Source organism: Lichenostomus cassidix, chromosome 1 (assembly GCF_008360975.1).
Source record: "Lichenostomus cassidix isolate B80296 chromosome 1, HeHo_3.0, whole genome shotgun sequence".
Taxonomy (NCBI): domain Eukaryota; kingdom Metazoa; phylum Chordata; class Aves; order Passeriformes; family Meliphagidae; genus Lichenostomus; species Lichenostomus cassidix.
The window spans coordinates 12,604,238-12,631,459 of record NC_139479.1 but is presented as its reverse complement, the minus strand read 5'-3'; the positions used below and the strand labels follow the sequence as shown (position 1 = coordinate 12,631,459).

Below are 27,222 nucleotides of genomic sequence, written 5' to 3'. Positions count from 1 at the left end.
TGAGCATACACAATTCACACAGGGTAGAATGGTGAGGAAAATAAAGCTTTTCAAACGTGTCATGTAACTTAATTCTTTGTCTCTGTTGGAGAAGCTTGGTCATCTTTGAGGTGGGTAAAGGCACACCATTTTTCTGTTTGCAGAACAAAGTCAGGTTAGATGTGTGAGCAGCTTAACCCTTCATTTGGTCTCAGTGATTCCAAAAGTCCAAGATGGAAAATGTATTCTATCACCTGTAAATAATAGCTGGAAAAACTGTGACTTAAAAAGCTGAAAATGAGCTACCTCTTTCCTGCCACTGGCATCAGTACAGATAATCAGGAGTGTAAGTTGTTTTGTTGTGGTTTCAATCAGAATTTCCTACAATTTTGAGGAGCCATTCTCAAAATTCTTGCCAAAATAAAGGCAAGAATGCAACCTTAAGTCCCACTTAAACAGAGCTGACTGAGCTGCAACTCCTTTCTGGTCTGACACATTCTGTAATAGTACTAAAATACTCTAACTGTGATCAGAGCACCACAAGGGTACTTGCTCTGAGGAGCTTATAGCCTAAAGATGTATGAGACAGAGTGAGGATGTGTGAAGACTGACGTGGCATTATCTGTCAGGAAACTTGATTATTGAAATTGTATTTTCTGCCCATGTCTGTGTAGGAAGTTATCAGCCATCAGACCCTCAGATATTTATTATCTGCCATATGGTCTGATATGAAAAAAACACACTTCTACAGCTTTTGGCTTGAAATCTTTATGAAAACATAGCTGAGTTTTGGTTTGCTTTGCTTTTGAGATGAAGTGGTGGTTGAGAAAAGTCAAAGAAAATCTGTCCCTTTGCCTCCACTATGATTTAACTGGGAGCTCATGGTTGTGCAGCAGGCTTGGTTAGATTTTGACAGCAAACATTTTATGTACAGTTGTCACACCAGTTTGAGCACCCATGGCTGATCATAACAGAATCTCTTTTTACCTTCACACTGTTTTTTTCAGATTTTTGATGCTGAATGATTAATCTCTGAGCATTTAGCATTCTTTGGCATCCCTGAGACACTTTAGGACATGTCATACCTAATTGCTGCTGATCTCTGGGCTCACTGGTTTGTTGCATGGAAAGCTCAGAGGACAGTAGTAAAACAACAGCAAAGACTTAAAGATTCATTTCCAGTTCTTCCTGCTGATTTGCTATTCATTTTGTTTACTGAAAGCAATGCAATTTTATGTAGGTCTCCCTTTTTTCCTTTCCGTTTTTCTTTCCCTTTTTTCCCCCCTACACTCTTGAATGCTAAAGGAAATCATCATCATTAGCATCTTCATGATGAAAATCACAGCATCTCTGCACAGACAAGGTTAAAAATGGAGAAACTATGACCAAGCCCAAGTTTCTGTCTGGGTTTCATGGATGGGAACTGTTCATCAGGCCACCCACGCTGCACAGAGTAGAACATTACACATAATCATACAGTGCCAGCTCTTTCCTTTATTTTCTAAATACTGTCTTTTTGCTTCTGGTTTTGCTATTGCTGGGTGCTAATCTGTCTTTTTATCTCCAAGCAAGGTCAAGTTACACAGCAGCCCATACAGCCTGGTTCCTGCTGAGATAAAGAGGAAGGCAGAAATGTTAAAACAATAATGGCTATGGTCTGAGGCCTGCAACTGGTAATCAGCTCCTAGCTTGGAAGAGGTTGTTTCCTTGGAGGTTATTTGAAGAAAATAGGCCTGGTTTGCTGGAAGATATCTCTTTTTCCCCCCAGGCAAACACAGTGGTGCTTTTCATCCATGTAACCACCTTTGCAACACTGAGATTTTTCTTTCAGTCTCTGCTCAATAGAGAACAACCTCTATTAGCTTCCCATCCATCCAGCTTTTATAAATGTTCATCGTTAAAACTCACTTTACAGATCATGGTTTAAAACCAGACCTGTCAATATTCCCATTACTCTCTGACCTCTCAGTTACTGGATATGAAAATACATCAAATATAATAGATTAAAATCAGCCATATTCTATGAAAGCCATATAGGGAAATGCATAAACACCATGTGCTGACAGATCAAAGGAAATCTACAGCAATAGCTTCCAAATGACTACTCACTACTACTTTGTTTTATCTGTCCTAGAAAAATTATTGCTAAGCTTAACAAAAACATCTTATGAGTAAAATGAGACCATCTGGTTTGTATATAAGCCCGCAAGATAAAATATTTCAAGAAATTATTAAAACCCAGAAACAATTTATCAAACCTTTTCATTTTGTATATAATTACTTGTATTCTTTCCAGTTTCTTGACAGCAATAACTAGAATTGTGAGAAGACAGCAAGTAATTTATATAGCAGCTTTTTCATTTTGGCTAATCCATTAAAGTACTTCTGGAAGTTTGCTATAGTTTTGCCAATAATCAGATGTTTAGACAAAGACTTTTAACTTCTGACTTTCTCCAACAGATTTTTCCCTTCATCTCTGCCTTCCTTATATTCTAGGCATTTACATTTTGCAATTAATCAATCAAGTGAAATTAGCCTTGTATTTTGGACCACAGTAAGGTCCTGAGACCTGCCCCATCCTGTAGTAATATGTGAGAGAAAGCTTATTACATGTCACAAATGGAGAAGTCATTGTAATATTAGGACTTATTAATGATATTTACTTCTGAAGATGATAAAAAGCTCTCACAATAAGAGTCCTGTTTCCTGGAAATGAAGACACAGCAGTCAGTAAAATGAAGGTATGTGAAACCATCATACCCAGTAACCCTTGCATATTAGAAGCTGTTCATTCTATAAGGAATTTAAATAATGTCACTTACTTTCTAAGAAATTAGCAAAATAACGGAATGTTGTTCAATAAACTTCAGGACATTAAAAGATGGAAGGTAGATAATGGAGGCTTTCCCAGCAAGCACCTCACAGCTCCTTTTGTACCAGCAATGTCTTAGCAAACCATGGCTCTATTTGGTGAGACAGTAGCCCAGAGGAGAGAGCACAGTGTGGGTGGCAACCTTGAGCTGGTTATGGGGTCAGGACACTTCATGAAGAAACCCTACCTGACAGTTATTTTCAGGTGTATCTTGATGCTACCTTGTTATTATCACTCTTCACAGTCTCTTAGGCTATTGTAGCCATTTAACTTAGCTCCTAGGCATAAGTATTATGCCTAGGACTAAATTATGCTTGTGTTTCTAATGGATTAAAAGGAAAGCTGTTGATGATTTGTAGAACAGGACTTCTGCCACTGAAATAACAAGTCAAGAGCACAAGCACCTCCAAACCCTCTCTTTTGTTTACAGTCTGTTGTGTTATTGTTTGCTTACTTTCTGTATGTTTTGTAGTTGGGTTGTTTTTTTTTACACAGCTGCAAGGAAGACGAAAACATTCTTTTAAGCAGGCAAATGTAGACTCATCCATGCCATAGTGCACCTGCCATTGTAACTCTGCCTGCTGGGTGACTACAGGAAACACAGCTAATGGAAGGACCTACTGGGATTTTTTTGTTTGTTTGTTTGTTCGTTTTTTAATTCATGCAACTACACTACCTCCTCCCCTCTTCTTGCAAAGAGAAAGTTATATTGTCATCTAAGATTTTGCCATACACAAAGGTCAATGAAATTTCAGATTATGAGCCAGTACAGCTACAGAGGCAATACCTGATAAAGCAGGCTGGGCTTGTGCTTATGAAAAAATTCAACTGGCAGAGAAATTCTGCGAGAGGTCTGATGCTGTAACCACTTCTTGTCTCAGAGGCACTATTTAAAACAGGTAAGTGAGTGCACTGGAACAAATCATGTGGATAAGGTCTACTCATATGAGGAGCAATTAGTTTGGGTATCTGCTCCTGATGTTAGGAAACAATAATTACAGAGCAGGAAACATTCACATCAGTTTCAAGGAACATTTAAGAAAAAAACTTATCAAAACTATTGAAAAGTAACTAAAAATATGTGCCAACTTTCTGAGGTATGCACACTTTTTTTAAGTGGAAAGAGTGTATGTTTAGGACTACCAAGGTCTTCTCTTAGAGGCTCAGGGAGCAAACATTGCCAAAAATGAAAACCATGTTGTCTCCTTCCTGTTTGGGTCAGTAACCTTGATCCAAACAGGGAAATTTATGAGCATTTAAGCTGTAATTGAATGTTATTGGTGGTTGTCTCCTGGTAAACTTTTCACAAACAGTTCTAATACTAATGTCAGTATCAAAAAAGTCCAGCCTGTTCCGCCACAGTCCTGCTAACTCAGGGAGGTGGATGTAAACTAAGAATATGGCATACTAACCAATAACTTCAGCATCCTGTTTGCAAGCATTTCAAATTATCTTAGTTGCTCTTTCTGGGCTTTATCTTCAATCAAATACACTTTGCTCACCATTAGCATTAAGTCAGTAATGACTAAGCGCAAGATGAAATTAAAAACTGAAGGTACTGCAGAAGAAAAGCAGCTTTCACTGCCTTTTCAAGAAGCACAATGATGTATATATGTAGAGATTCATATATTATGAAACTAGAACAACTATTATGTAATCTAGTTGAATACTTGCAAAAGGCCAAAGAATTTCATGACAAGATTCCTGCATGACAGCCATGACTTCTGACTGAACTGGAACATATTATTTAGAAAACAAAATCCATCCTAGAGGTAGGACGGGCCCCAGGTCAAGCAGAGTTCAAGTGAAAGAGTTGCCAATGAAGCACCTCAACCTCCATGAACACCAGCCGGAAGCAAAATGCAACCCTTGGCAAGCTCTCCACCTGAGCCTGCTCCCCTGGCACAGCTGAAGGAGCTGTGTGCCACTGATCCAGGCAGGACTCACTGAAAGAGCAAACTGCAGCTAGGGCACTGTGCAGCTTGTGAGCCTGGATGTTCTCCTGTCCTGACGGCTACAGACAGGAAAGCTGTCACATAGCCAGGCACTGGGGAAGGATGCGCAGCATTCCAGGGTAAAGAAGATTATGGCTCCTTCAAAGGGTCACTGGCTGCCAACCAGCAGCCTGCAGATGCCATCGCAAAGAACCAAACTGGCCGTGGGGCATTTGCAATTCAATGCCCAGCAGCAAGTGCTTGCTGGCCCAGGAGTAAAGCTGAAGGTTGGCCACGATTGACAGACCAAAAATGTGTAACCACTGCTCCAATGCCCCTCTGTGTTTCATTGATCAATTCAGAAAACAGAGACAACATCGGCTCCTGTGTTTTGAATGTCTATTACACATTTCATTTTACTGGTATGTCACTGTATAGAATCACAGAATCATCAGTGTTGGAAGAGAGCTTTAAGATCATCTAGTCCAACTGTTAACCCAGCACTACCAGTGTAATCCCCAAATCACTAAACCACATCACCCAGCACCAGATCCAGACACCTCTTGAACACCTCCAGGGATGGTGACTCCACCACCTCCTTGGGCAGCCTATTCCAATGTCTGACCACCCTAACAGTGAAATTTTTTCTCTAATACCTAACGTGAATGTCCTTTGTCTCAGCTTAAGGCCATGTCCTCAGGTCCTCTCTCACGGCAGGCACAGCAGAAGAGACCGGCCCCCTTCTGGCCGCACCCTTCTTTCAGGCAGCTGTAGAGTGCAGTGAGGTTCCCTCGAGCCTCCTCTTCTCCAGACTGCACAAACCCAGCTCCCTCAGCCATTCCTCACAGGACACATTCGAAACTCTTCATGACCCTTGCTGCCCTTCTCTGGATACACTCCAGCACCTCAGTATCTTTTTTGAAGTAAGGGACCCAGAACTGGACAGAGCACTCAACGTCTGGCTTCACCAGTGTTGAATAAGCGTGACAATCACTGCCCTGGTCCTGCTGGCCACACTACTGCTGATCCAGGCCAGGATGTCATTGGCCTTCTTGGCCACCTGGGCACAGGCTGGCTCATGTTGAGCTGGCTGGTGACCAGCACCCCCAGGTTCCTTTCTGCTGGGCAGCTCTCAAGCGATTCCTCCCCCAGCCTGTAAAGCTGGATAGGGTTGCTGTGACTCAAGTATAGGACTTCCCCTTAGTGAGCTCCCGCAGTTGTCCTCAGCCCACTGATGAGTCTGTCCTACCCTCAAGCAGATCAACACTCCCACCCTACTTAGTGTCATCTGCAAATTCACATCAGCTGTGCACCTAATATATGGCTAAAAGAACCCAACTGTGCTTTAACACAGGCAAGCATTAATCTTCTGAAAGCAACTCAGTTATACAGCTAAGCTATTGGGTGAATTCAGCCCAGTACTTAATCTCTACTTGTGCTTCACAGAGATACTTTACATTTATCAATTATTTCATGTCAGATGTAGGACAGTATTTTGTATAAACCATTACACAGAGCTATGAAAAAGCAAAATAAAACCAAAACATTTTTCCTCCTGCACAGGAGACATGTACACTGCAGTTCCTCAGCTGTCAGCAGAAAAACCCTGGGAAGATCTATTTCCTCATAGGGAGTGCAATGGGCTTCTATACAAGATCCCTGATTCATTCAGTGCCTTTCTCAAGAGGTTTGCATCTCATACCGTCTGTTTATATGTGTGTAAAACAGGAAAGCAGATTACATGGAAACAAAGGACACCCTGGGATAGACAGTTCTGGCTGTACTGAGTATTTGTGCCTGATTGTGTGGGTATATACTACATGTAGTCTTGCCTGGGTAGTCAGTATTTGCCTCCTAATTCTGTATTTCTTCTGCTCCACATCCATGCATGTGCTGAATTCTTTTTACATTTTATACATGTATTACAATGTTGTCTGCGTTCCTGAAGAGGGAGCAGAGAGAATCTATTCACAATGTTTTTCCCCTCCTTTTTAAAGATATGATACAAACATTTGCAGTAATGGCAACAGCACAGTTTAAGAAGTTGGTAATATTCACCTAATAAAAACTGTTTCTAAAATATCATTGCATTTGCAAGCACAGAATGCAATATATAGAATGTAATGTTTTCTCCCTATGTTTGTGTTATTTCTAACTCCTGAAAAAGTATCTGTAGTTCCATCTGACAAATATGTATTGCAACATGTTTTTGCAGAAACTGTAGCATTTCAGAATGTATATAAACTGCATGTCCTCAGACGTAATAAAGGGAAATATAAGCAGATTTTTCATGTCTATGGGCAATTTATTTTAAGTGCAGCAAAAATTGCTACATGTCCCCAAGCACAAACATCACTCTGCACATTTTTATGGGTTTGTGCTTTTATATAGTAGCCAACATTTACAAAAGTTAAAATTAATCCAGAGCAAAACCTGAACTTCTAAAGGACCAAATAAATGTTTAGTCAAATAAAGTAATTTGGGTTCCTTAAATGTAAGGCTATTTACATATTTATTTATGCTTAATTCCACACTGAAGTAAACAGATGGCAGACCCCCTGCCATAACATCACATGAGAGAGAAACAGATGCATGGGACACTTTTTAACCACAATAAACCCCCCGTCCATTAATCATTGGCTCCTCTGATTAAAAATTGTATATACCTTCCAGTGATATAGGAAAGATGAAGATCTGTGAAAGCTCATGGAAATAGAATACTGAAATTACTCTAGAGATTGCATCAGAACCACTTAAAACATTCTTTGCAAATATGAAGGGATGAAAAGACAAGAATCCAAGGCATACACACTTTCCTCACAAATATTTCACATTTTATGTTTGAGTTCATTGCTTAACAGCAGCAACAAGGAAATTGTCTAAAGCAGAGTGACTCCTTCAACAGCTCCGGTGTGTAAAAGCACTAAAGTGTTCTCTTCTAGTCTTCAATAAAATAATTTAAAAACCCCCAGTATTTTCCAGATGTACTTGAATAATTGGGAAGAAATTTGAATTCATGTACTTTTATTTCTTCTAAAAAATCAAGAAAATAAACAAAATGGCTAAAGCAGCTGATACCTAAAATTATGTGAGATCTGTCATCTGCAGGTGTACCTGAGTCTCATTCTCCAAAGTATTGCAGATTCAGTGGCCCCATGATACTTAATACCTAATTCCCATTGACCTGTAAAAGCCTGTAGCGTCTGAATCTCACAACACTGCAGAAGTAAATCTGGACTTTGGAGCGGAGCTGCGATCACAAGGCTGAACCTCAAATGGCCCTGACACTTGCAGTTCCTTGGCAGAACATGTTTTATCTACCATATGGATAGAATTAAGCGTCCAGCTAGTCTGTCCTTGCAATGATGATGGAAAAAAGCCCCCAACAAACTAGTTGGATACTTCTACACAGGGCCCCGGTGCCACTTCTTGCACAAGAAATGAGATCTGGCACCAGCTCCAGCTGCCTCTGAGAACAGACATCCAAGGGTAGAATGGATGTCACATACCCTTGAACAGCCCAGTATTTCTGAGACAGCACTGCCTAGGGCAGAGCAGACATAGCAAAAAGCACTTACCTACTTCTTTATGTCATCTTAAAGATAGATCCACTTTAAATTAATGAAAACTGCTGCTTAATTCCCGCCTTGCCCTCTACCCACCAATGTGCCTGTGAGCACAAACCAGACCAACCACATACCTGTCTGCTCCCTCTCCTCCCCTGTGGTTCACCCCAGCAAATTCAGGTGGGTTTCTGCTCTTCTGGGTTCCTTAAGTAGGTACTGTTATGGAAACGTATCTTTCATTGCCCTGCATTCCCTTAACTTACCTAACCCTAAATTAGGCTCTGCCAGTTTTGAAAATAAGACATTGGTTCCCAGGTCCCAAGAGTACTTTACTTTCCCAGATGTTTCCACTGATGCCTGTGTTGGACAACAGAGACATGAAATTCAAGGAAAAGAAGCTCTCAGCATGTTCAAAGGAAAGATAAGACCAAGCAGTACATTTTGAAGTTTGTTTTCAATAAGTTGCAATGTGTATTTGGGTTTGCTTTGTCTGCAGCACTGTCCTTATAAATTGCCATTGTTTTCTTATATGAAAGATTACACATGGAATTTCTTCCTGAACAAAGTATGTTGAAATGCCTGTTTATTTCTTTCAGGGTGAGGATTGGTAATTTTCAAAGGACACACCAATCTTCCAATGAGCTACATACATGGGGGACCAAAGTCAAACTCTTGATCCCAAGAGACATAAATAAATCATGAAAAAATAAGCAAATCATTTCACAAGGTTTTGTATCTCCTCTTTGGTATTTCCTTTTATGGTATGTATTAGTTAAACTAAGAGCTTGCCTTTCTTAGGGACCTTTTTAGCACTGATGCACAAAGGCAAACCCTAAGGGCAGGATTACCAGGCTAAGATCCACAGCCCAGCAGCATCCTGCAGCTCACTGAAAGTTATCCCGGGACAACTGCCGTACCATGAATGTGGCATGATACGACCAGCAGCCATGTTTATCCCACTGAAAACAGTGAAGGCCCCCATGACCAAACCACGGGTATTCCCAGGAGGGTCAAAAATATGAATGGGACTGCAGCAGATGAGAAGGTAGCCTAACACAGTAGTTTGGTCCAGATGAGAAAAGGGATAAATGCAAGAGGATACAAACTAGAATTGGAAAAATACTATTTTTGAGGATTTTTTTCTTGACTAAAAAGCTCCTAAACTCATCACTATGGATAAAATCTGTGACTCTGATTGGTTTGTTTCTCTGTTGTGCATTGAGACTAAGACACGTGGGTCACTCAGAGAGACATTTTCCTGGCATTAAGATACATGGCAGATGAGAACATAAAGAAGGCAAAGATTAAGTCAGAGATGGAGCAGAGGAATTGACTGAAGCAACATAAATGCTCATTAATACTCCAGCAGGTTGAGAAAATGCACAGTGTCTTGGGAAAAAAATAATGGCAATTTATAATTACAACAGTACCAGGCACTGGAAAATAACACCAGGTTTTAATACACATTGAAACTTACCTGAGAATTGCCTTCAATGCACCCTGTTTTCCTGATCTTTGAAGGACAAAGGTTCTTAAGTCCTAATGTGACAGTTCCTGACAAGCTAGCAGACTTCATAGCCTAAAATCAGAGGTCTAATGCAGATATCCATTAAAAATATTCCAATATTAAAAAAAATTATAGCTTTAATGCTTTAAAGAAGAAATTCCTGTTTTAATGAAAAGGACAACAGTTTCAGAAAAGAACCAATTCCTTCTCACGTTCTAAAATTTGAGGTGATTCTGAAGTCACATGTCTCACGAAAAACTGCTTCCTACAACTTAGCCTATATTAAGAACCTGAAAGCCCAGAAAATTAATTTTATAGATATGTGAGAACGAATGAACAGCATTAAAAAGTCATCTGTAAATGTCACAGACTTGCCACCAGTTACATCATTCTGAGGTACCAAGGCCATCCTGAAGTATCATCCAGAGCTCCAAACAATACTAAAATGTTAACTGAGACACCCTCTTTCCTCCACACAAATAATCTAGGTGACCAGGTTACTGGCTCACCACTGCACATGCTGCCTTCAAAGTATGAGATCAGACCAAGCACTGAAGATCTTAAAAAAGATCTGATAGGAACATGATGTCCATGTTATTAGACTGTCTGTCAAGAGGTGATTCACTTTAACTCTTTAGAACACCAGCCCTTAATTTTTCTCACTTCAGGTACTGCCTGAATACACTTGTTTCCCTCACTCCCTATGCTCTGAGTTCAGTGTATTGCCTTATACTTCACCAGGCAACTTTTTTTTTTTGCCTGAAGATAACACAGATATGACGACTGATGAGGTGTCACTTCATAAGAACACACTTTCCACAAATATTTATTCAAAATGTCTCCACTGTCCGTTGTTAGTACTCAGGAAGATATAAAACATCATAATGAATTCCTGTTTCATTCACGTACTCTGTCACCTTAATTTCCACAGAAATTATACTGGAATGCATGATACTGTAAATACTGGTATCATATTGTCACTTCTTTCTTTAAAATCTTTTAAAATGTCAGACTACACACAGTAATATATTCAAACAGGTTGTTATAGCTGAGCTTTTGACAGAGAAATCTCAGACAGCCTGTTTGAACACACTGCAGAAACTACACCTGAGATAACTTTCCCTATTAAAACAGCTCCAAAAGCTTTCCATGAACAAATTAACAGTCTTCTTTAAAGCTGAATCTAATTATAACATGAGCAAGAAGAAAACACTAATTTAGGTCAGCTTCAATGACTGTTGCTATTTCTTGTCATATCAGAACAATGTCTCAACCATAGTGTTGAATTTAATTACTGAAGTTTGATGTTTAAATATGTTTTAATTAGGACTGCAACTGAATTCTAGTGTTAAATGATCTAATTTCCAGTACTAAACTGTTGCACACATCATGCATTTTCACATTTTGACACTGCCTCCACAGTTTGTGATTGCATTTAGGTATTGTTATCATTAACTTTCTACCACCTTGCCAATGGTGCATACCATGCTGGTGTAAGAAGAGATCTTTCCCGGTGGGAATGTTAACAGGTTTAAATACGAAGCAAGAAAACATCTGAAATAATTTAAATGAGCACATGAAAAGAAGGATAGCTCTCAGAACCTGAACTTTTGGAGTACAGCAGCCTTGTAAAGTTGCTTACACGGCCTGAGGGAGTCTTAAGCAAAGAACATCAGAGTTATTTTAAGCATCACTCTCCCGGCCCTCCCTCATTTTCCTGTCCCCCCAAAAACCGCAGCTCTCCGAGACTCCCTCCTTTCTTACACGTCCTGAATCGAACGGGCAACTCCTCACCAGACTCTGAAAGTTGAGAACAGCGGGACTGCCATTCGCGGGCGCAGTGACCCGGCCGAGAGCCGGCCCGCAGGGTAGCGGAGCCCCCGGGGGCTGCCATTCCGGCGGGAGCGGCACCGGCAGCGGCTCGGACCGGCCATCGCTCCCCGCCGCAAGCTCCTCGAAGCGCGGGCCGCTCCTCTGCATTCACTACTGGAAACAGGCAGCCTTTCAGATCGTAACACGCCTTTGCCACCACACGCCGCCCGCCGCCACTCCCGCCACCCGCACACATGCGGCAGCCGCGCCGGTGCCCGGGCGCGCCCTGACCCGTCTGGAGCGCGGGGGATCCGGGCTTGTAACGGGCGGACCAGGAATCCTGCCTGGCTGTCACCGAACCGCCCCGAGTTCCTCCTGCACGGCACAGCCCATCACGGACAGCCTTCGCTCGCCCTTTCCCTGGCGTTTCACAAAGGGACCCGCCGTGAGGCGGCACCGGCCATCCGGGGGCTCCCTCCCTCGCTCCCGGCCCAGCGGCCCCGCAGCGCCCGGGGCGGCTCGAGCTGGCGGGCCGCGGCCGGGCCCGACTCACCAGGCGAGGCTGCGGGCAGGTGTGTTCCAGCTCCTCCATGGCCTCGGAGGGGGATTTGGGGATGCCGGTTCCTGACTCAGCACCGGCCGCACGCACTGGCATGGCCGCCGCCCGGGCCCGCCCGGCGCGGGGGGTCTCCCCGGGAGCCGCCCGGGGGCTCGGCCGCTCGCGTCTCCACGGCAACCGGCGGGCCCCGCCCCGCTCCGCGCGCGCGGGGCGGGGCAGGCTCATTTGCATGCAGCCTCCTGGTTGGCTGCTGCCCCGCCGCGCCACCGCGCGCTGCCCACGGCGGCCCCGCGGGCGAGCCCCGCCCCCGCGAGCGGCAGAGCCCCGAGTGCGCCAGGCTGGAGGGGACCGCGGGGTCAGCGGCTCCAGCTCCCTGCTCCAGCAGGGCCGTCCCGGAGCGCATGGCACAGGACTGCGTCCAGAAGGTTCTTGAGCATCTCCAGTGAGGGAGACTGCACAACTTCTCTGGGCAGTCTGTGCCAGTGCTCTGTCACCTGCACAGGAAAGAAGTTCTTCCTCATGTTCAGGTGGAACTTCCTGTGCATCAGTTTCTGCCCGATGTCTCTTCTCCTAAGCTTGGCAACCCCGAAAGAGCCTCCAAAAGGCTCCATCCTCTTGGCACCCTCTCTTTAGATATTCATACACATTAATGAAGTCCCCTCTCAGCCGTCTCTTGTAGAGGCTGAACAGGCCCAACTCCCTCAGCTTTTCCTTGTTGGAGAGATGCTCTAGTCCTTTAATCATATTTGTTGCTCTCCACTGGACCCAGTCCAGGATCTCCATGTCTCTCTTGTACTGAGGAGCCCAGACAGCATTCCAGATAGACTCATCTCATCAGGGCTGAGTGGAGGGTCAGGATCATCTCCCTCGATCCGGCAATGCTCCTCCTAACGCACTCCAGGATCCCATTGGGCCTCTTGGCCACAAGGGCATTGCTGGCTCAAGCCCCGACCCGTGTCCCGAGCACGGTCAGTGCTGCAGCGGTGCGGGCGCTCGGGAGGCAGCGCCGCGCCAGGAGCCGCACCGGCGTGTCCGCCCTTACCCCGGGCGCTGCTGCACAGCCGGGCCGGGCGGCCTCGGTAGCTTCCTGCCGGCGACCCGCGATGAGGTTTGGCTGATTCAGAAGCAGCCGAAGGCGGGGCGGTGCTGACCGGACAGCTCCCGCCTGCCGCGCCGCGGTCCTGGGGCAGCGCCCGCACCTCCGGGCTGCCGAGAGCGGCCGCCCACTCCCCTCCCCGGGAAGGAGCACGGTGCTGGGAGTACCAAATTCTTGGTGCTAAAAAAGCTAAATTGCTTTTTAGTGAAAGGAATTATAACAGTTTTGGCAAAAGCGTCGTTCTGTTCTGCAGAGAGATGGATACAAGGACATGGCTGTAATGGTAGCAGTTCTCTCTAAAAGCAGCTAAATGCTTCTATCATAGGCAAACTCAGAGGTCCCAGGCCCTTCCCATGGAACCTGGCTGACACCTGCCCAGGACCCACAAGTACATCTTCGGTTGTGCTGTACAGCTGCTTCAACACACAGAGCTGTAGCTTCTACACTGCTGAAGTGAAATTACCATTCTTCTTACTCTTAAATACCACAAGAATATGACCAAGGTAATACAAAGCCAAAATTTTTTAGAACAGAGAGGCTCCATTGGCTGTTGCTAACCTTGACAGAATCAAAAATGGATTGCAGCAGTACTTAGCTTCAGTGGGCACTGTCAGTGTTGTTTTTAAAAATCAGAGTTTATCAAAGGACATGAGCATCTAAGGCCATCCAGACCCGTGAGGAGTTACAAGAGAATTGCGCCTCAGGGTCTTTCCCCTTGAGAGCTGAATTTCAAATGTCTTTATCTTTTGCACATCTTCAAAGAAAACCAAGTGTGATACAAAAAATGTATGAGCTATGTGAAAGGGAAAGGGGTGGTATGTAAATAAGAGATCAGAAAGAGAGTAGAAAGAGAATCTGAAGAGAAAGAATGAGACAGCAGTCAAGAAAAAAGGAAAATACATGTCAAAAGAGGTGATTAAGCAAGAAAAACAGGTAGCCAAACTGTGAGTCTCACAGCTGAATCTTTTCCTTATAACTAAGTTCCTTTATCAGTGATTCTGCAAGAACTACTCACACATTATGGAAAGCATACTCAAGGGAAATGATTAAAGCATGATTAGTGCAGCACTTGGCCTGAAATTTGTAGCTCATTTTCTTAGGAAAAATATTTGCAGGAGTGTTACACTGTTAGAAGAATATTTGGACAGCATGGATGAGCAGTGCTAGGACTGGAGGAGCCAGAGGTAGCAGGCAGCCCTTTTACAAACCCAACCACATATGCCAGCTCTTCAAAAACCACTGCTGGTGTCCTGAAGGAGTAGCACCATGTAGGGACATATCCAGGGTCAGTGTCCAGCCTTCCCTGACCAGGCAGGTGCATGGGAATAGAGATGAAAGGGAAGTGGACTTTCTTGAATTTGGATGATTGCCAATAGACTGGAAATGTAAATTCCCTTCCCTTCTATTTCTTTTGAGTATGAAAGACCAAATTTCATCTTTGCTTTCATGCTGAGAGTGTGCTATTGACTCCAGGTGCATTTTGATTCATCTTCTCTACAGATAAGCTTTTCCATATACATGTAGCATTACAGAATGATGTCTCTCTTGTGGTAGTCTCATCACCTATCTAAGCTGGGCCAGAATTTCAAAGTGAAAGTGGAATACTTTTTGTGCTGCTTATTTAATTTCCAACTCTGGTAAATACTTTATATATTCTGACCTTCTGTTTGAAAAGCATGGAAAAAAAATGTTGTGTACCTCATTACAAGAGAGAGAGGAAGTTGAAATGATGGCAGAGAGAAGGATGTAGGGTCTGTCATGTCTGTCCAAATGGAATTAATCTGATAATCTTAGTCAACATATTGGATATCTTGAATAAAGTATCCTAAACTGCATCTTCTTCTTGGGGTTAAATGAGCTTTCAAAAGGCTGGAGTGTGTCTTCTGCACTCTCTAAAATAAATAAATACAAATTAGGTTTGATTGGAAAAGCTCAATGGATAGTCTTCTCTGAATCCTTACAAGTCAGCCAGCTTTTAAAATAACAGTGGAGCAAGTCCTGGGTGGGGAGGTTCATGCATCTAATTTCTTTTCTGTAACCAGTGTTCAGTGCCAGGCTGCTCATGGTCTCCTGGGCAGCCTCCTGACATTTATCCACAAGTAACAGGGACACATTGCCATGGACTTTAACGACTGAGCTCCTTGCAACAGCTGCTTGAGTTGAATAGACATCTGATGCATAAAAAATCCTGTCCCAGGGTGTATAAATCACAGGAAAACAAGCCAGGAAACCTCTATCCCAATCCTCCTAACACTAATTTCAAAGTCTGAATTGAAGAGGCACCAAACAGGGAAAAACCTTAGCTGTTAGGAAGGTTCCACCTGATACACAGTAGTTTGGGTTTGTTTATACAGAACTTCAGTTCTCAAACTGCAACATTTCATTCTCGAAGTATGAAAATGATAAAGAAATAATGTGTTTAGATGTTACATGTAAATCCTCTCAATTCTCAAATGAAAGTATGATCCCTGTCTGAGCTTCATGGATCTTTGCCTGAGATAGGCTGCAAAAGTCTTCTGACCTACAATTTATTCCTAATAAAGAGAAGGAGACCCTCACATAATTTCTGTTCAAAAGTCATCAGGAAACTCTGAAAAAAATGGTGTGGTTAAATAGCATTTGACTTCAAAGCAAACATCTACATGAAAACATAACAGAATAAACTATTGAAAATTTAACTAATGAACTCCAATAAATTTTGCTTCAATGTATGTATTTTGGATACTGAAGGTTTTAACTGCAAGACTTTGTAAGGTCAATTGCAAGACTTTGTAAGAAGGAATGGTTTATGTCTGGAGCAGATTTGTTTAAATACTGTCTTTCCATGCATGTATCTATATATGCATGAATCCCTGTATTTATGTATCTATGTATCTATCAATGTCATGCTAATTCTAGACACACTACAATTAATAGTAAAAATAGCAGAAAATGATATCTTATTGCTGAGATGATCAATTAGTTAAATCATATATTTTTAGACTGAGATTAAAACCCCACAATGGTAGATATTTTTTCCCTCCTGTGTAGGTGGGAAAAAAAGATAGAGAATGAAAGGTATGAATTAATCTACACCCTATAGGTTTTCATTGCCTCCAACACCAATCACTTTGCTGCTTCTGTGTAACGTTGGCTGATACTGTAGCTTTAATTAAGTTTTAAGATGCAGTTCATCATTCCAGTGGAATGCACAGTGCTTATAAACGATCCTGTTTCTGTCACAATAAATCAAAAGTATTTACTATTTATGATACAGTCTTATAAAATGTATGCAGATTAATACCACAAAGTTTTTCTCTATGCAATGACAGTCCATAAATTATGAAAGGTCAAATCATGGGATTTGGTACAGTGTGATTTTATACCTGGTTCTTTCCACAATTCCATAGTAAAGATGTGATGTTTAATAAAATCTGTGTTCTCAGGATATTTGTATAGAATCAAATTAGTCAGTCTTTATGTAAGAGTTTAACTAAAAATATCATGTTAATTCTGATATGATTTACACATAAATCATCTGAAATACACAAATTCATGAAAATAGTGGCTTTTGATGGTGCCATTCATCTGTGCTTGTAGCACTGTTTTGAATAAGTGGGGTTACCCACTTTGGGGCAGGTTCTTTGTGCTCTTGCTCTTTCATGAACTACTTTTATAAGCATTTCCAAAGAAAATGGTGAGAAATCACAGTTGAGTTTTGACCAAGAGGGTATCTGTCTTCATTTCATTCTTCCAAAGTCAGAGGGATGGAGGGACGGTCACTTAGTGTGGGAAATGTTAAGTCTGTCTGTCCTGTTATTAGATTGTCCTTGCTAATTTTAACAATCAAGCTTTAACTTATTGAGTAAATGTTGTTAGGGAAGGTTGAGGGATTTTCAGCAGTGATACTTTCCTGACAGATGCTCAGAGGTTAGAAAGCACTTACATTAGCTAACCTCTGATGGTCTTTCCCTTCCCAGAACCCAAATTATCTATTTAATCCACTCTTAACACTGTTCACTCTTACCAGAAAGTTTTTCTGAATGTCTAATCTGAACCTCCATTGCTGCAAACTACTGCCACTGTTTGTTTTTTCTATTGGACACAAACAATAGACTTACTCTCCTTTGCTTTTTTATGACTACTGTGGTTAAGATTTTGAAACAATAGTTTGTGGATTTGGAGTAGGGAGCTGACATTCAGCAGGCACACAGGTATTTTTGTCACACATCTCAAGACTTTTCTAGACTAAATTGCCCCAACTGCAATAATTTCTCACAGGTCACAGGTTATAATCTTTTCATTATCCTCCCTGTTCTATTTTGGGTTCTTTGTAGATTTCTTACAGAGTGGTGCAAGAACAGGGGTACAGCTGCAACTTTACTGCTACAAAGAAATACAATGCCGAATGCTACAGATCTCTCTGCTTTATATATCTAAGTGTAAACTTTGTCTAAATGGATTAATATTCTCTGCCCTCCTTCTTATTGTTACAGATAAAATATAATTTAAGAAAAATCTCTTTACTATTTACATTTAAACTGCGTTGTTATCCCTCCTATCCCTTTTTCTCTTCTTCTGGCTTTCCAGATAAGCACTCCAATCTCCTTAAATCCACACAAAGCTAAGACTACCTTTCTTGAGCATATTTGTATTGCACTCACTTCTATCCATTTTCAATCTCTCTGGTGCCTTCCTTTTCTGCCAGCTCAATTTCAAACTTCTTGGACTGATCATCAGTATTCTGTCTCACTCTCTTTTTCAGGATTACAAGTCTCCAATACTTTTTTCCCTTCACTGTTCCTGTCAACCTTTATCTTTCCATTTGTCAATGTTTCAGGCAAGTGCCTTCATAGCTTTTTTCCCATACTATTCCAAATGCAAACCTGCCAAGTGAAACATAAAAAATCATACTGTAAACTGCATTTGAGTGATTGTTAGGGGTTCACATTAATATTTTGGGTACCAAAAACTTCATAATTGGAGAGTTTAACAATCTGGGTAAAGACACACACTTCTATTTGAAGCAATACATATACTTTATGCACTGTAGCATGACCACCTGAGAGCTAGTTTACCTTTTACTAGTTATTACCTGAATGCCTCTTCCTGTAACAGCATCTTCCATTTCACCTAAACTAAGGCAAATCAAGTACCAAACCTAACTGAAAAGACCTTTTCTCTCAGGTTCGCAGTTACTTTCCTGCTAGTGTCCACAGGAAGAATCAAAAGCTGGACTTGAAAAGAATGAAAAATTTGTGACTTCCTAATGTTGGAAATTAATGTTGGATCAGCTAAATGTTGGATCAGATACAGTGGAACAGCAACACACAAGGAGACACCATCACTAGACCTGACCTAACTTGTGTGACTACCTTGCCTGTGGTGATGAGGCAGGTCCAAAATCTTATATAATGACCTGGACTCTTAGCTGGGCCCACCAGCTCACCCTGCCTGGGTCTGTGGCATGTAGCCCTGGGTGTCAAGTTCCCCCCACCACCCCCACCAGCCATATCATGTCATTTTCTCCCTGGTCTGTAGGGTTTCTGTCACTCTCTAGTTCCATCTGCTGTCCCTTCCCAGGCCATTGTCCCTGCCCTGGCTGAGTGTCCATAAAGTTATCCACTGGCAACCCACAGCAGCTAAATCCCTCTCCCCCTTCTGAGCTCTCAGGTGTGAGGGCACACCTTGCCTGTGGGGAATGGGAACTGCTACCAAGGCTGTGAGGGCACTGACCAAGCCTCACCTGGGTCCCCTGCCCTCTGCTCTGAGTTCTGGTCTGTGCTGTTGGTCCTTGCTGGAGCTGAGCTGTAGGAGTGCTGGTCTCCACCCAGCTCAGCCCCAGCTGTGCCCCTGGCTCCCTAGTCTGACCTTGAACCTGCCTTGTCCAATGGGCTCATTTGGTGATTCCCCAGCAAAAGTGTTCAAGGCCAGACTGGATGGGGCTTTGAACAATCTGGTCTAGTGGAAGGTGTCCTTCCCTATGATACAAAAGTTGGAACTAGATGACCTTTAAGGTTCCTTCAAACCCATACCATTCTAGAATTTGACTGGTGATCACTGGACTGCATTTTAGCCAGGTTACCATCACTGGACCTGACCCTGAGTCGTGTTTGTGGTTTGTTTTGAGACCAGTCTCATCACCATGGACTTCTCCTGGCTGATCCTGACTCCCACCTCCAGGCTGCCCTGCTCACAGTCCTCAGGCTGGGGGAAAAGGCCCCAGCTGTCCCGCCAGGCTCCCCTACTGTAGGGACTGCTTGGCCCTTGTTGCTTCCTCCCAGTGTGAGCACAGCCTTCCCCAGCACCCGAGCTGTCAGGATTACAATGAGACTTTGCAGCATCTCATGATGCTGTCCTCCTTTCTGCCAAAGGGATGTGAAACAGTGAACACTGAGAGTATTCATCCATGGAAACGCATTTGATCTTCAGCTAGGTCTTGAAATGTAACAGCCTCTGTGCAATAATACTCTGCTTATACATGAATTGTTCATTTTTGTGCAATTGTAAAGAGAGCTCTGAAAGTAGTTAAAACAGAGACTTTCATGCTGTGGCAATAACTGTATGTTCTTGAATACCACTGGCATCAGACTTAATTCTTAGACATTATAATTATGTGAGGGCTCATTTTCTGCGAGTTTGCTCTCACTTGTCTTCCCTATTTAGTGTATATTATAATATTTTGTACTTTTCTTCTAGGCTTGAATAGGAATATTGTATGAGGCAAACAAGTGATGAGATTCTGCTCTCTGTTCCAGCTAGTGTAATTCCACCACTTCTGGTCCAGTTACTAGGATTTGCTGTAATTTAACTGCAATCAGAATTGAATTGTGTTTGTTTAAGAAAGAAAAGAAGTATCTCTGAATGTTCATTCCATAGACGTTTTTCCCTGTCGTAATGGAAATTAGTGTGTGTTCTTTTTACTGTTTCATGTTTTTATTTCAGAGCCTTAACATCCTAATAACAACCTTATTCTCTTCATCCTGATGTTAGCAGGTAACTCAGACAGGAAATTAAAAAGAGCTGTGCAGTGAACAAAAGGCATTTAGAGGCCTGGTAAGCAAGGAATTTACCCTTTAACATAAATGTCTGCATTATTGTTATTGATAAACAAAAGGAGAAGCATCTATTTTTTCATACTTCTTTCAGTTAACTATATGTGAAGAATTTTGAAAGCAAAGATATCCTGTAAAGTAGTAATTTGAGATTTCTTTTATTTTTAATTTATTAAATCTGTGCTTCTTTAGGAGTTTAGTCCTCCAAACAATTAAATAATTCAGGTTGAAATGTCACATGAATAGCACAGTTTAATAAGCAGCCGCAGAAGTGGCCAGAGCTGGATGAAATTAGATGGAAAAACTTTAAGTTAATTTAGTGATAATGTGCATTAATTCAGATCAATGTAAGAATTACAAGTAAGATAATTAAATACTCCATATTTGTAGGAAACATACACATAGAATATATAACTCATATCTTGAGTAGCATGCACACATACACACACACACACACACACACACACACACAAAATTCTCCATAAAGACAGTCTGTACTTAACAATATAATAATATTTAACCATTTTAGGGTAGACATAGTACAAGTGAATTTGCTGTCTTGCTGTCATTCATGATTTACTGCCATTGTTTTTATACTACCACTCTTAGTTTCAACAGATTTTTTCCATCACCAAAACCATTACCAACCGTAAGCTTAATGTGTAACGTCTTAATCTTAGAGTTTTAACTTTTTGTCTGAATGCTTTTGCAGCAGATCAAGCACACTCTAGTCATGAAAAGGAAGGCAAAAATAATCCTCAATACAGTAATTATTTTCTCCATTTAACTTAGTTTTGGTACTATACTCCATTTGTACATTCCTATGTTAATGCAAACTAATGTTTATATTTATCTTGGAATGCTTGCAATGACTTTACAGTCTTTGCTATTAATAACTTATTTAAATTACAGCTATGAAAAAACACAACAGAAAATACATTTTTGTCACCTTTTGTTGAAATCTGGCAGTTTTCTGAGCTTCTTCTTCTGTACTGTGCTTTTGGCTGCCTACCATCTTCCTTACTGTGCTTGTCTTGCACTTTTCTTTGCAGTTATCACACTTGTCTTGAGGGAATCTTGTTGGCTATGAAGCACCAGCAGAATCCCCACTTCTTGTTCTTAAAAGACAATTGAGTAAAGGTCAAATTGTTCTTGTATGATTGTCCTAAGGGAGGTTAAAGATCAGCTCAAAGTAATCTGCTGTGATAAAGCCTTTGGCAGAGGAAGTCCCAAATCTTGCTGTGTTATTTTTCCTTCTCAAAGCAAAGCCCATCCCTTGCTCCCCCCACCGTTTTTTTTTTTTTTTTTCCCTGCAGCATTTAAATATGTTTGTTATGCTGTGCTGTGGGAAACAGATGCATTCTTGTTGTGGCCAGAGATGAATGTCAGGATTGCACTAGCATCCATGAAAAAGTCTTTTGTTTGATCTGCGCTGTCCCACAGTGGAGCTATGGCAACAACTTCAGTTTGGGAAATTAACTGTATCACTGTGTACCAAATCACAGCATCACCTGAATGACAAACATGCCACTGTTTATATGACAGCTGACAAAGACTATTGTTTCATTTTAACCAAAAGCATTAAAATCCAGTCAATTAAAAAAATCCAAAGCATGTGAAAGCTAGGTATGTGAAATGCAGTAGCACTCTATTCAAACTAAAGGATTTAGAGATACTGCTATTTTATAAATGTTTACGTATTGTAGTTTAAGAAATTGAGTAACTTCTGTTTTTGAATCCCATCATCACATCATGCTTGGTGATGTGACCTTGCTTTGTGCACGTGTTTAAAAAAATAAATAAAGCAAGCAGTGGCACACTGCACCCAAAGAGAGGCTGTCTGTAGGTATCGTGGTTAAACCTGGCAGACCACACAGCCACTTGCTCGCTGTCCTGGCTGTCCCCCCTCCCAGCTCCTTGTGCCCTGCAGCCTCCTCGCTGGTGGCCTGAGGTGAGAAGCTGAAAAGCCCTTGACTCAGTGTAAACACTGCTCAGCAACAACCAAAACATCAGTGTGTTATCAGCATTATTATTTCCAGAATCCAAACCCAGCCCTGTACCAGTTACTAGGAAGAAAATTAACTCTATCCCAGTGGAAAACAGGATAGCAGATCAGACAGGCATTCTTCCTGCAGCTGTCAGTGCTCCCAAGGATGCAGGTTTGCTACATCTAAACTGGCCGATTAACTATCTCCTGCTGAGAGGGGATAGCTCATTCTCCTTGGGAATGGCCATTCTGGCTGTCGGGTGTCCAGCCTCTTTCAGCACCAGGGAGCTGACACAGGGGGCTGTGGTCATTCTTCTGCTTCCACCTGAGACTACGTCCAGCAGTGGGATAATGTTGTACTAGCACTGGGGTATGTGAGTTGGGAGGATTGGGAGGTTTTTTGTTTCGCTCTTACCAATGCAAGGGAGTTCTGGTGGAGAAGGAAGGAAAATAATTTTCATTTTCAGAACCATGTAAATTCTCTCCTCTAGATAACTGAAAACGATCAGTATATTCAGAACAAATAATACTAGTTCACATTTCTGCAGCAGTGTATCAGCCCTAAGGAGAGAGCCCTGTGGTGCCACCTGCCTTTGCAAGAAGTTGGAGTCAGGGCCTGCATATTTTAATGAACAGTAAATGCTTCTCCACAGAATTCTGCAAATGAAGGTGGCAGGTTTTTGACTGGCCAGCACTGATGTTTTTGGACAAAAGATCGAGCTTAATTTGTGGTGACACAGCACAAACCAAATCAGTTTCCCTGAATACACTCAGAGACAGATCTAAACCCTTTTAGATTTAGGACTTGTAAAGCTTCAGTTGTCTTAACTGAAGCTTTAAAAACCTTTTCTCATCTATGCTTGAAACTGTAATATATCCTTTCCTGGACACAGCTCTTGCTCCTCAGCTGAAGGCTGTTGTGTAAGTAATCTTGACACATTTGAGTGAAGGTATCTCTGTAGCATCAAAATGAAGAGAACATACCCCACCTCCTCACCCTGACAAAGTCAGGGGCATGCAAGGACAAAGGTCTGACGGGTCTTTTCTCAGAGACTTCCACACACTTGGCCTTTTGAGGTATCAGAAATCCAGTCTGAATCTACTTTTTTTTTTTTTTTCATTTGTAGCAAAGAAGGAAATTAAGAAAAAGGGGGTTTGGAAAATAGGAGAGCATCCTATATATTAGAGATATATGTATTTATATATCTATACACATACTCCTATATGTGCATATAATGATATAAAATGTATTTATATTAAATATACCTCCCCTCCATATATATAGTCACTAAGCTGATCAGCCAATACCTGCCTCTGAACAGACTCTAGGGAGTAATATATAGTCACTAAGCTGATCAGCCAATACCTGCCTCTGAACAGACTCTAGGGAGTAATTTACTGAAGGAGCTCCTGAAACTTGTGACAGAGCACAATGCCTACTTTAAATATGCAAAAAGAAGACCACAGCTCAGATGTAATGTATTCTTGACAGGATCACTATTTGACCTTCGGTGGTTACATGTCGATGGACACCGTGTGGGAAATGCCCGTTCCTCCCAGCAGGACTGACTGACGGACTGACTGACTGACTGACGGCTCACAACGCTGCTGCAGGTGGTCCTTCACCCTCCCGCTCCAGCCTGCCTCCAGCTTGTATCCGACTGGCACTAACCACCGCCTCCTCTCAGCTCAGGAGATGAATTTTATGCAGGACATTTCGACATTATATATTTATGACAAGGCACTTAAACACGGCTTTGCCCCAAATGCGGCACGGGGCCGGTACGGGCGATGGGCCCCTGCGGCAGACGGAGCCCTGCTCAGATCTTGCAGACGCAACTCGCGGGAAACCGCGGGCCCTGGCAACGAACGAGTGCCCGCAAAGCCGAGGCGGCAGCAGCGGGCCCGGCTCAGGCCTGGGTCGCGGCCCGGCGGTGCAGGCCTCACGCAGGAAGCGGTTCCGTCCTCTCCGCCCGCTCCGCTCCCGCTCCGGCTCCGGGCCCCGTGAGGCGGGAGGGTACCGGGCCGGGCCGGGCCTTTCCCGCGGGCCGCGCTCCCCCCGCGCCCGGGGCGGCTCCGCCCCCGCGCCTGCTGATTGGCTGCGGCCCCGGCGGCGGCGCGCGGGGTTCCCGTCTCGCGCCACTTTCGGGAGCCTTTGGCGCGAGCGCCATGGCCGAGAGCGGCGCTCGGGGCCGGGACGGTGAGACCCGGGGGCGGCGGGGGCGGCGGGGGCGGTCGCGGCTCCCGTCCTTGCCCTCCCGCCTGTCCCCGATGCTCGCGGGCGCCGGCGCTTCGCTGTCAGGCGGGGGGGCGACAGAGCCGTGGCGCCGGCGGCGGGGAGGGCGAGCGCGCGCGCGCCGGGCGCGGGAGCGCGCGTGCGCGGCGGGCGGTCGCGGTGGGGCGGACGGGCTGCGCGAGGGTCCCGCGGCCCGTGAGGGGCTCGGCGGGGCCCGCGCTGTCCCAGCATGGGGACCTTCGCCGGGCCGCCGCGGAGCGGGGGACACGCCCGGGGGGAAGGGCTCGGGCCGCACGGCCCCGCGCCGGCGGTGTGGCCCCGCGGGGCGGGGTGGCTCTCCCGGGTCGCGTCTCCGCTTAGCCCTGGGGGCAGCGGGTGGTCCCGGCTGGGGCTGGAAACGCGCTCGTCCCGGAGGAGCGCGCTGCCTGAGGCGCTGGCGTACAGTAAAGGCGAAGCATTGACAGAAGATAAACGCGCCCGAAGCGGTCCATCTTTGCAGTTTTCCCCACGGGGCAACAGGCAGTGTAAATGCCCCTTTTACCCAGCCCTTAGCAATGCAAATCCGGACTTGGCTCAGCTGCACAGCTCTGTTCCCAAGCTCTTGTCCTGCTGCCACCGGGAGGGGACTGCCCTGCTCCTCTGGCCAGCCTTGGGTCTCCTCTGCCTGCCCGGCTATTCAGCTCCTCACACTGAACCCGCAGCCTTGTCCCCGGGCTGTTTGTGTGTTTTAGAAGTTGGGTTGGGTCTGTTTGTTCTCTCTGGTCAGATAAATGTTGCCCTCCCTGCCCAAATTAAGAGAAAGAAAAAAGGCCCGGAGAAGTGGAAAGCACCTTGCTGAGGAGAGCATTTGGAAGGGCAGGAAGTGGAAGAGGAAATGAGGTGACAGCTGTCAACAGATTACTAGTTTGTCTCAATCTGGTCACACTCTTAAATGTTGTGAAATCGCCTAAAAACATTACTGCTTTGTAGCAGTGTTGGCCTTCTCTAAGTCTGGTATTCCTGAGTTGTCATAGAGACATGCAAAATAAAAGGAGCTGGAAATATCCAAGGAAGGAGCAGGGGGGGATCCCTTACTGGGAAAGGATTATGAGAATTCAGAGGTTCTCTGGAAATCTAGGTGGTAGCTTCACACTGAATGTGAGCTGGCACGAGAGCTGTTTGATGTCCCTGTCAGGCCATGCCTTCCATATCATCCTAGAATTGGTTTAGGAAGAGCCATCTGTGACTTTTAGCCGAGTAGGTCTTGGTTTTGGGCAACACTGCAGTCATGTATTAATGCATCACTGAACACTTAAGAATCAAAGATAACAACAGCTCATTGCTAAACTAATTTCTCTTGTTTTTAATTAATTACAGCTATGAACGAACCTGGAAGTTTTGCTCCATCACGTTCTAGACGAGAGAGGAAGAATAGAAGAGGCCAGCAGGAAGCACTTGAACGTCTGAAAAAAGCCAAAGCTGGGGAAAAATTAAAATATGAGGTGAAAATTTCTCATATTTTCTTCTTAATTAAAAACAAATGTGAGCTAGGATGCTTTATCACCATTTATACATATGTAAAAGTTATGGGAAATAAAACAGGCCTTTCAGATCAGCTTTTGTGTTTTTAATGGTGTATGTTTTTCTGAATGTAGCTGTAGTTTTTTTTTGCTGCTTTCTAGTATAATTTGTTTCTTTCTTTTTTCAAAACTGACCCAGTTTTGTTAGCTGCAAGTCGAACATACTTTCCGTTGCTTGAGATCTATGCCACAGGGAAGGACCAATTTTTAAAATTGCCTTATTAATGTTATGGTAGGAAGTCTTTTTAACCTCAGATGATTTTAAACTTTAATTTCAGAGCTTTACATGGCTGAAACCCGTTTATATTGGTATGCTGTGTTTCCACAAAGTGACCAAAATTCAAGTATTTAAATAGTAGAACTGAAATCTGGCAGTGTAACATTGACACTGCAACGTTGTCCAATGGTACTTTCAACAGGAAGTGACTTTCTCATTGAGGTGAATAAATGTAAAGAAACCAGAAGTCCGTAGATCATTAACATGCAAATTTTCTCTGAGCACTGTGCTTGGGTATGTCAAATTCCTTTCCTTTTCACTGAGCTCAGAGTGGTGTTTGAGAGTAGAGCCAAGGCCAGCAGTCTCTGTTGCTAAGATTTTTATTTTTTAATTTTTTTTTTTGGTAGTATGAAATGAGCAATAAAGCAAGTATTTTTCAAATGAAATCTCTGCCAGTGTTTCAGTAGATTTGGAGTTTCAGTATACTGTGATAATTTAAAAAATCGATAACTTGCCTTTTATCACTGCCAAAAATGAAACTTAATGAATCTATGCTTACTGGTTGTGAACAATGTAGCAGTGTAGGGAACCATGCATTCTTGGGAACTTTTGTGTTCTAACTGATGATCTGTAATATTAATGGTATGGAAAATATTAATCCTCAGTATACCTTAACTGTAGGTTGAGGAGTTCACAGGTGTTTATGATGAAATAGATGAAGATGAATACTCCAAGATGGTCAGAGACCGCCAGGATGATGACTGGATTGTTGATGATGGTAAGTTAAGATTCATTTGGAGAGTTATTTCAGTTCTAGTGTTATAACTCAGTTAGGCTTCATAATGTTCATGGTTTGAGGTAAGC

The 27,222-nt window shown here is 43.2% G+C and overlaps 2 protein-coding genes across 14 annotated transcripts in view; one reads left to right on the top strand and one right to left on the bottom strand.

Annotated features, from left to right (window-relative positions):
* Window positions 1-21,389, bottom strand: part of PCYT1B (phosphate cytidylyltransferase 1B, choline) — a 40,952-nt gene extending 19,563 nt beyond the window's left edge. For 4 of the 8 annotated variants that reach the window (XM_085050190.1, XM_085050198.1, XM_085050215.1 and 1 more), the window contains exons 1-2: window positions 12,224-12,416; window positions 9,829-9,930 (exon numbers count right to left, since the gene is read on the bottom strand). In XM_085050190.1, the coding sequence (XP_084906316.1) occupies window positions 9,829-9,930; window positions 12,224-12,325 (204 nt within the window). In that variant the 5' untranslated portion in view covers window positions 12,326-12,416. Of the gene's footprint in view, window positions 1-9,828; window positions 9,931-12,223; window positions 12,417-21,308 lie in introns of those variants that run through there. The other 4 variants (XM_085050208.1, XM_085050225.1, XM_085050244.1 and 1 more) reach the window with 2 other exon arrangements.
* A 3,048-nt stretch (window positions 21,390-24,437) lies between these two features.
* POLA1 (DNA polymerase alpha 1, catalytic subunit) overlaps window positions 24,438-27,222 on the top strand; it is a 183,029-nt gene continuing 180,244 nt past the window's right edge. For 4 of the 6 annotated variants that reach the window (XM_085050113.1, XM_085050105.1, XM_085050094.1 and 1 more), the window contains exons 1-3: window positions 24,783-25,106; window positions 25,939-26,063; window positions 27,040-27,136. In XM_085050113.1, coding sequence (XP_084906239.1) covers window positions 24,812-25,106; window positions 25,939-26,063; window positions 27,040-27,136 — 517 coding nt within the window. In that variant the 5' untranslated portion in view covers window positions 24,783-24,811. Of the gene's footprint in view, window positions 24,547-24,782; window positions 25,107-25,938; window positions 26,064-27,039; window positions 27,137-27,222 lie in introns of those variants that run through there. The other 2 variants (XM_085050135.1, XM_085050127.1) reach the window with 1 other exon arrangement.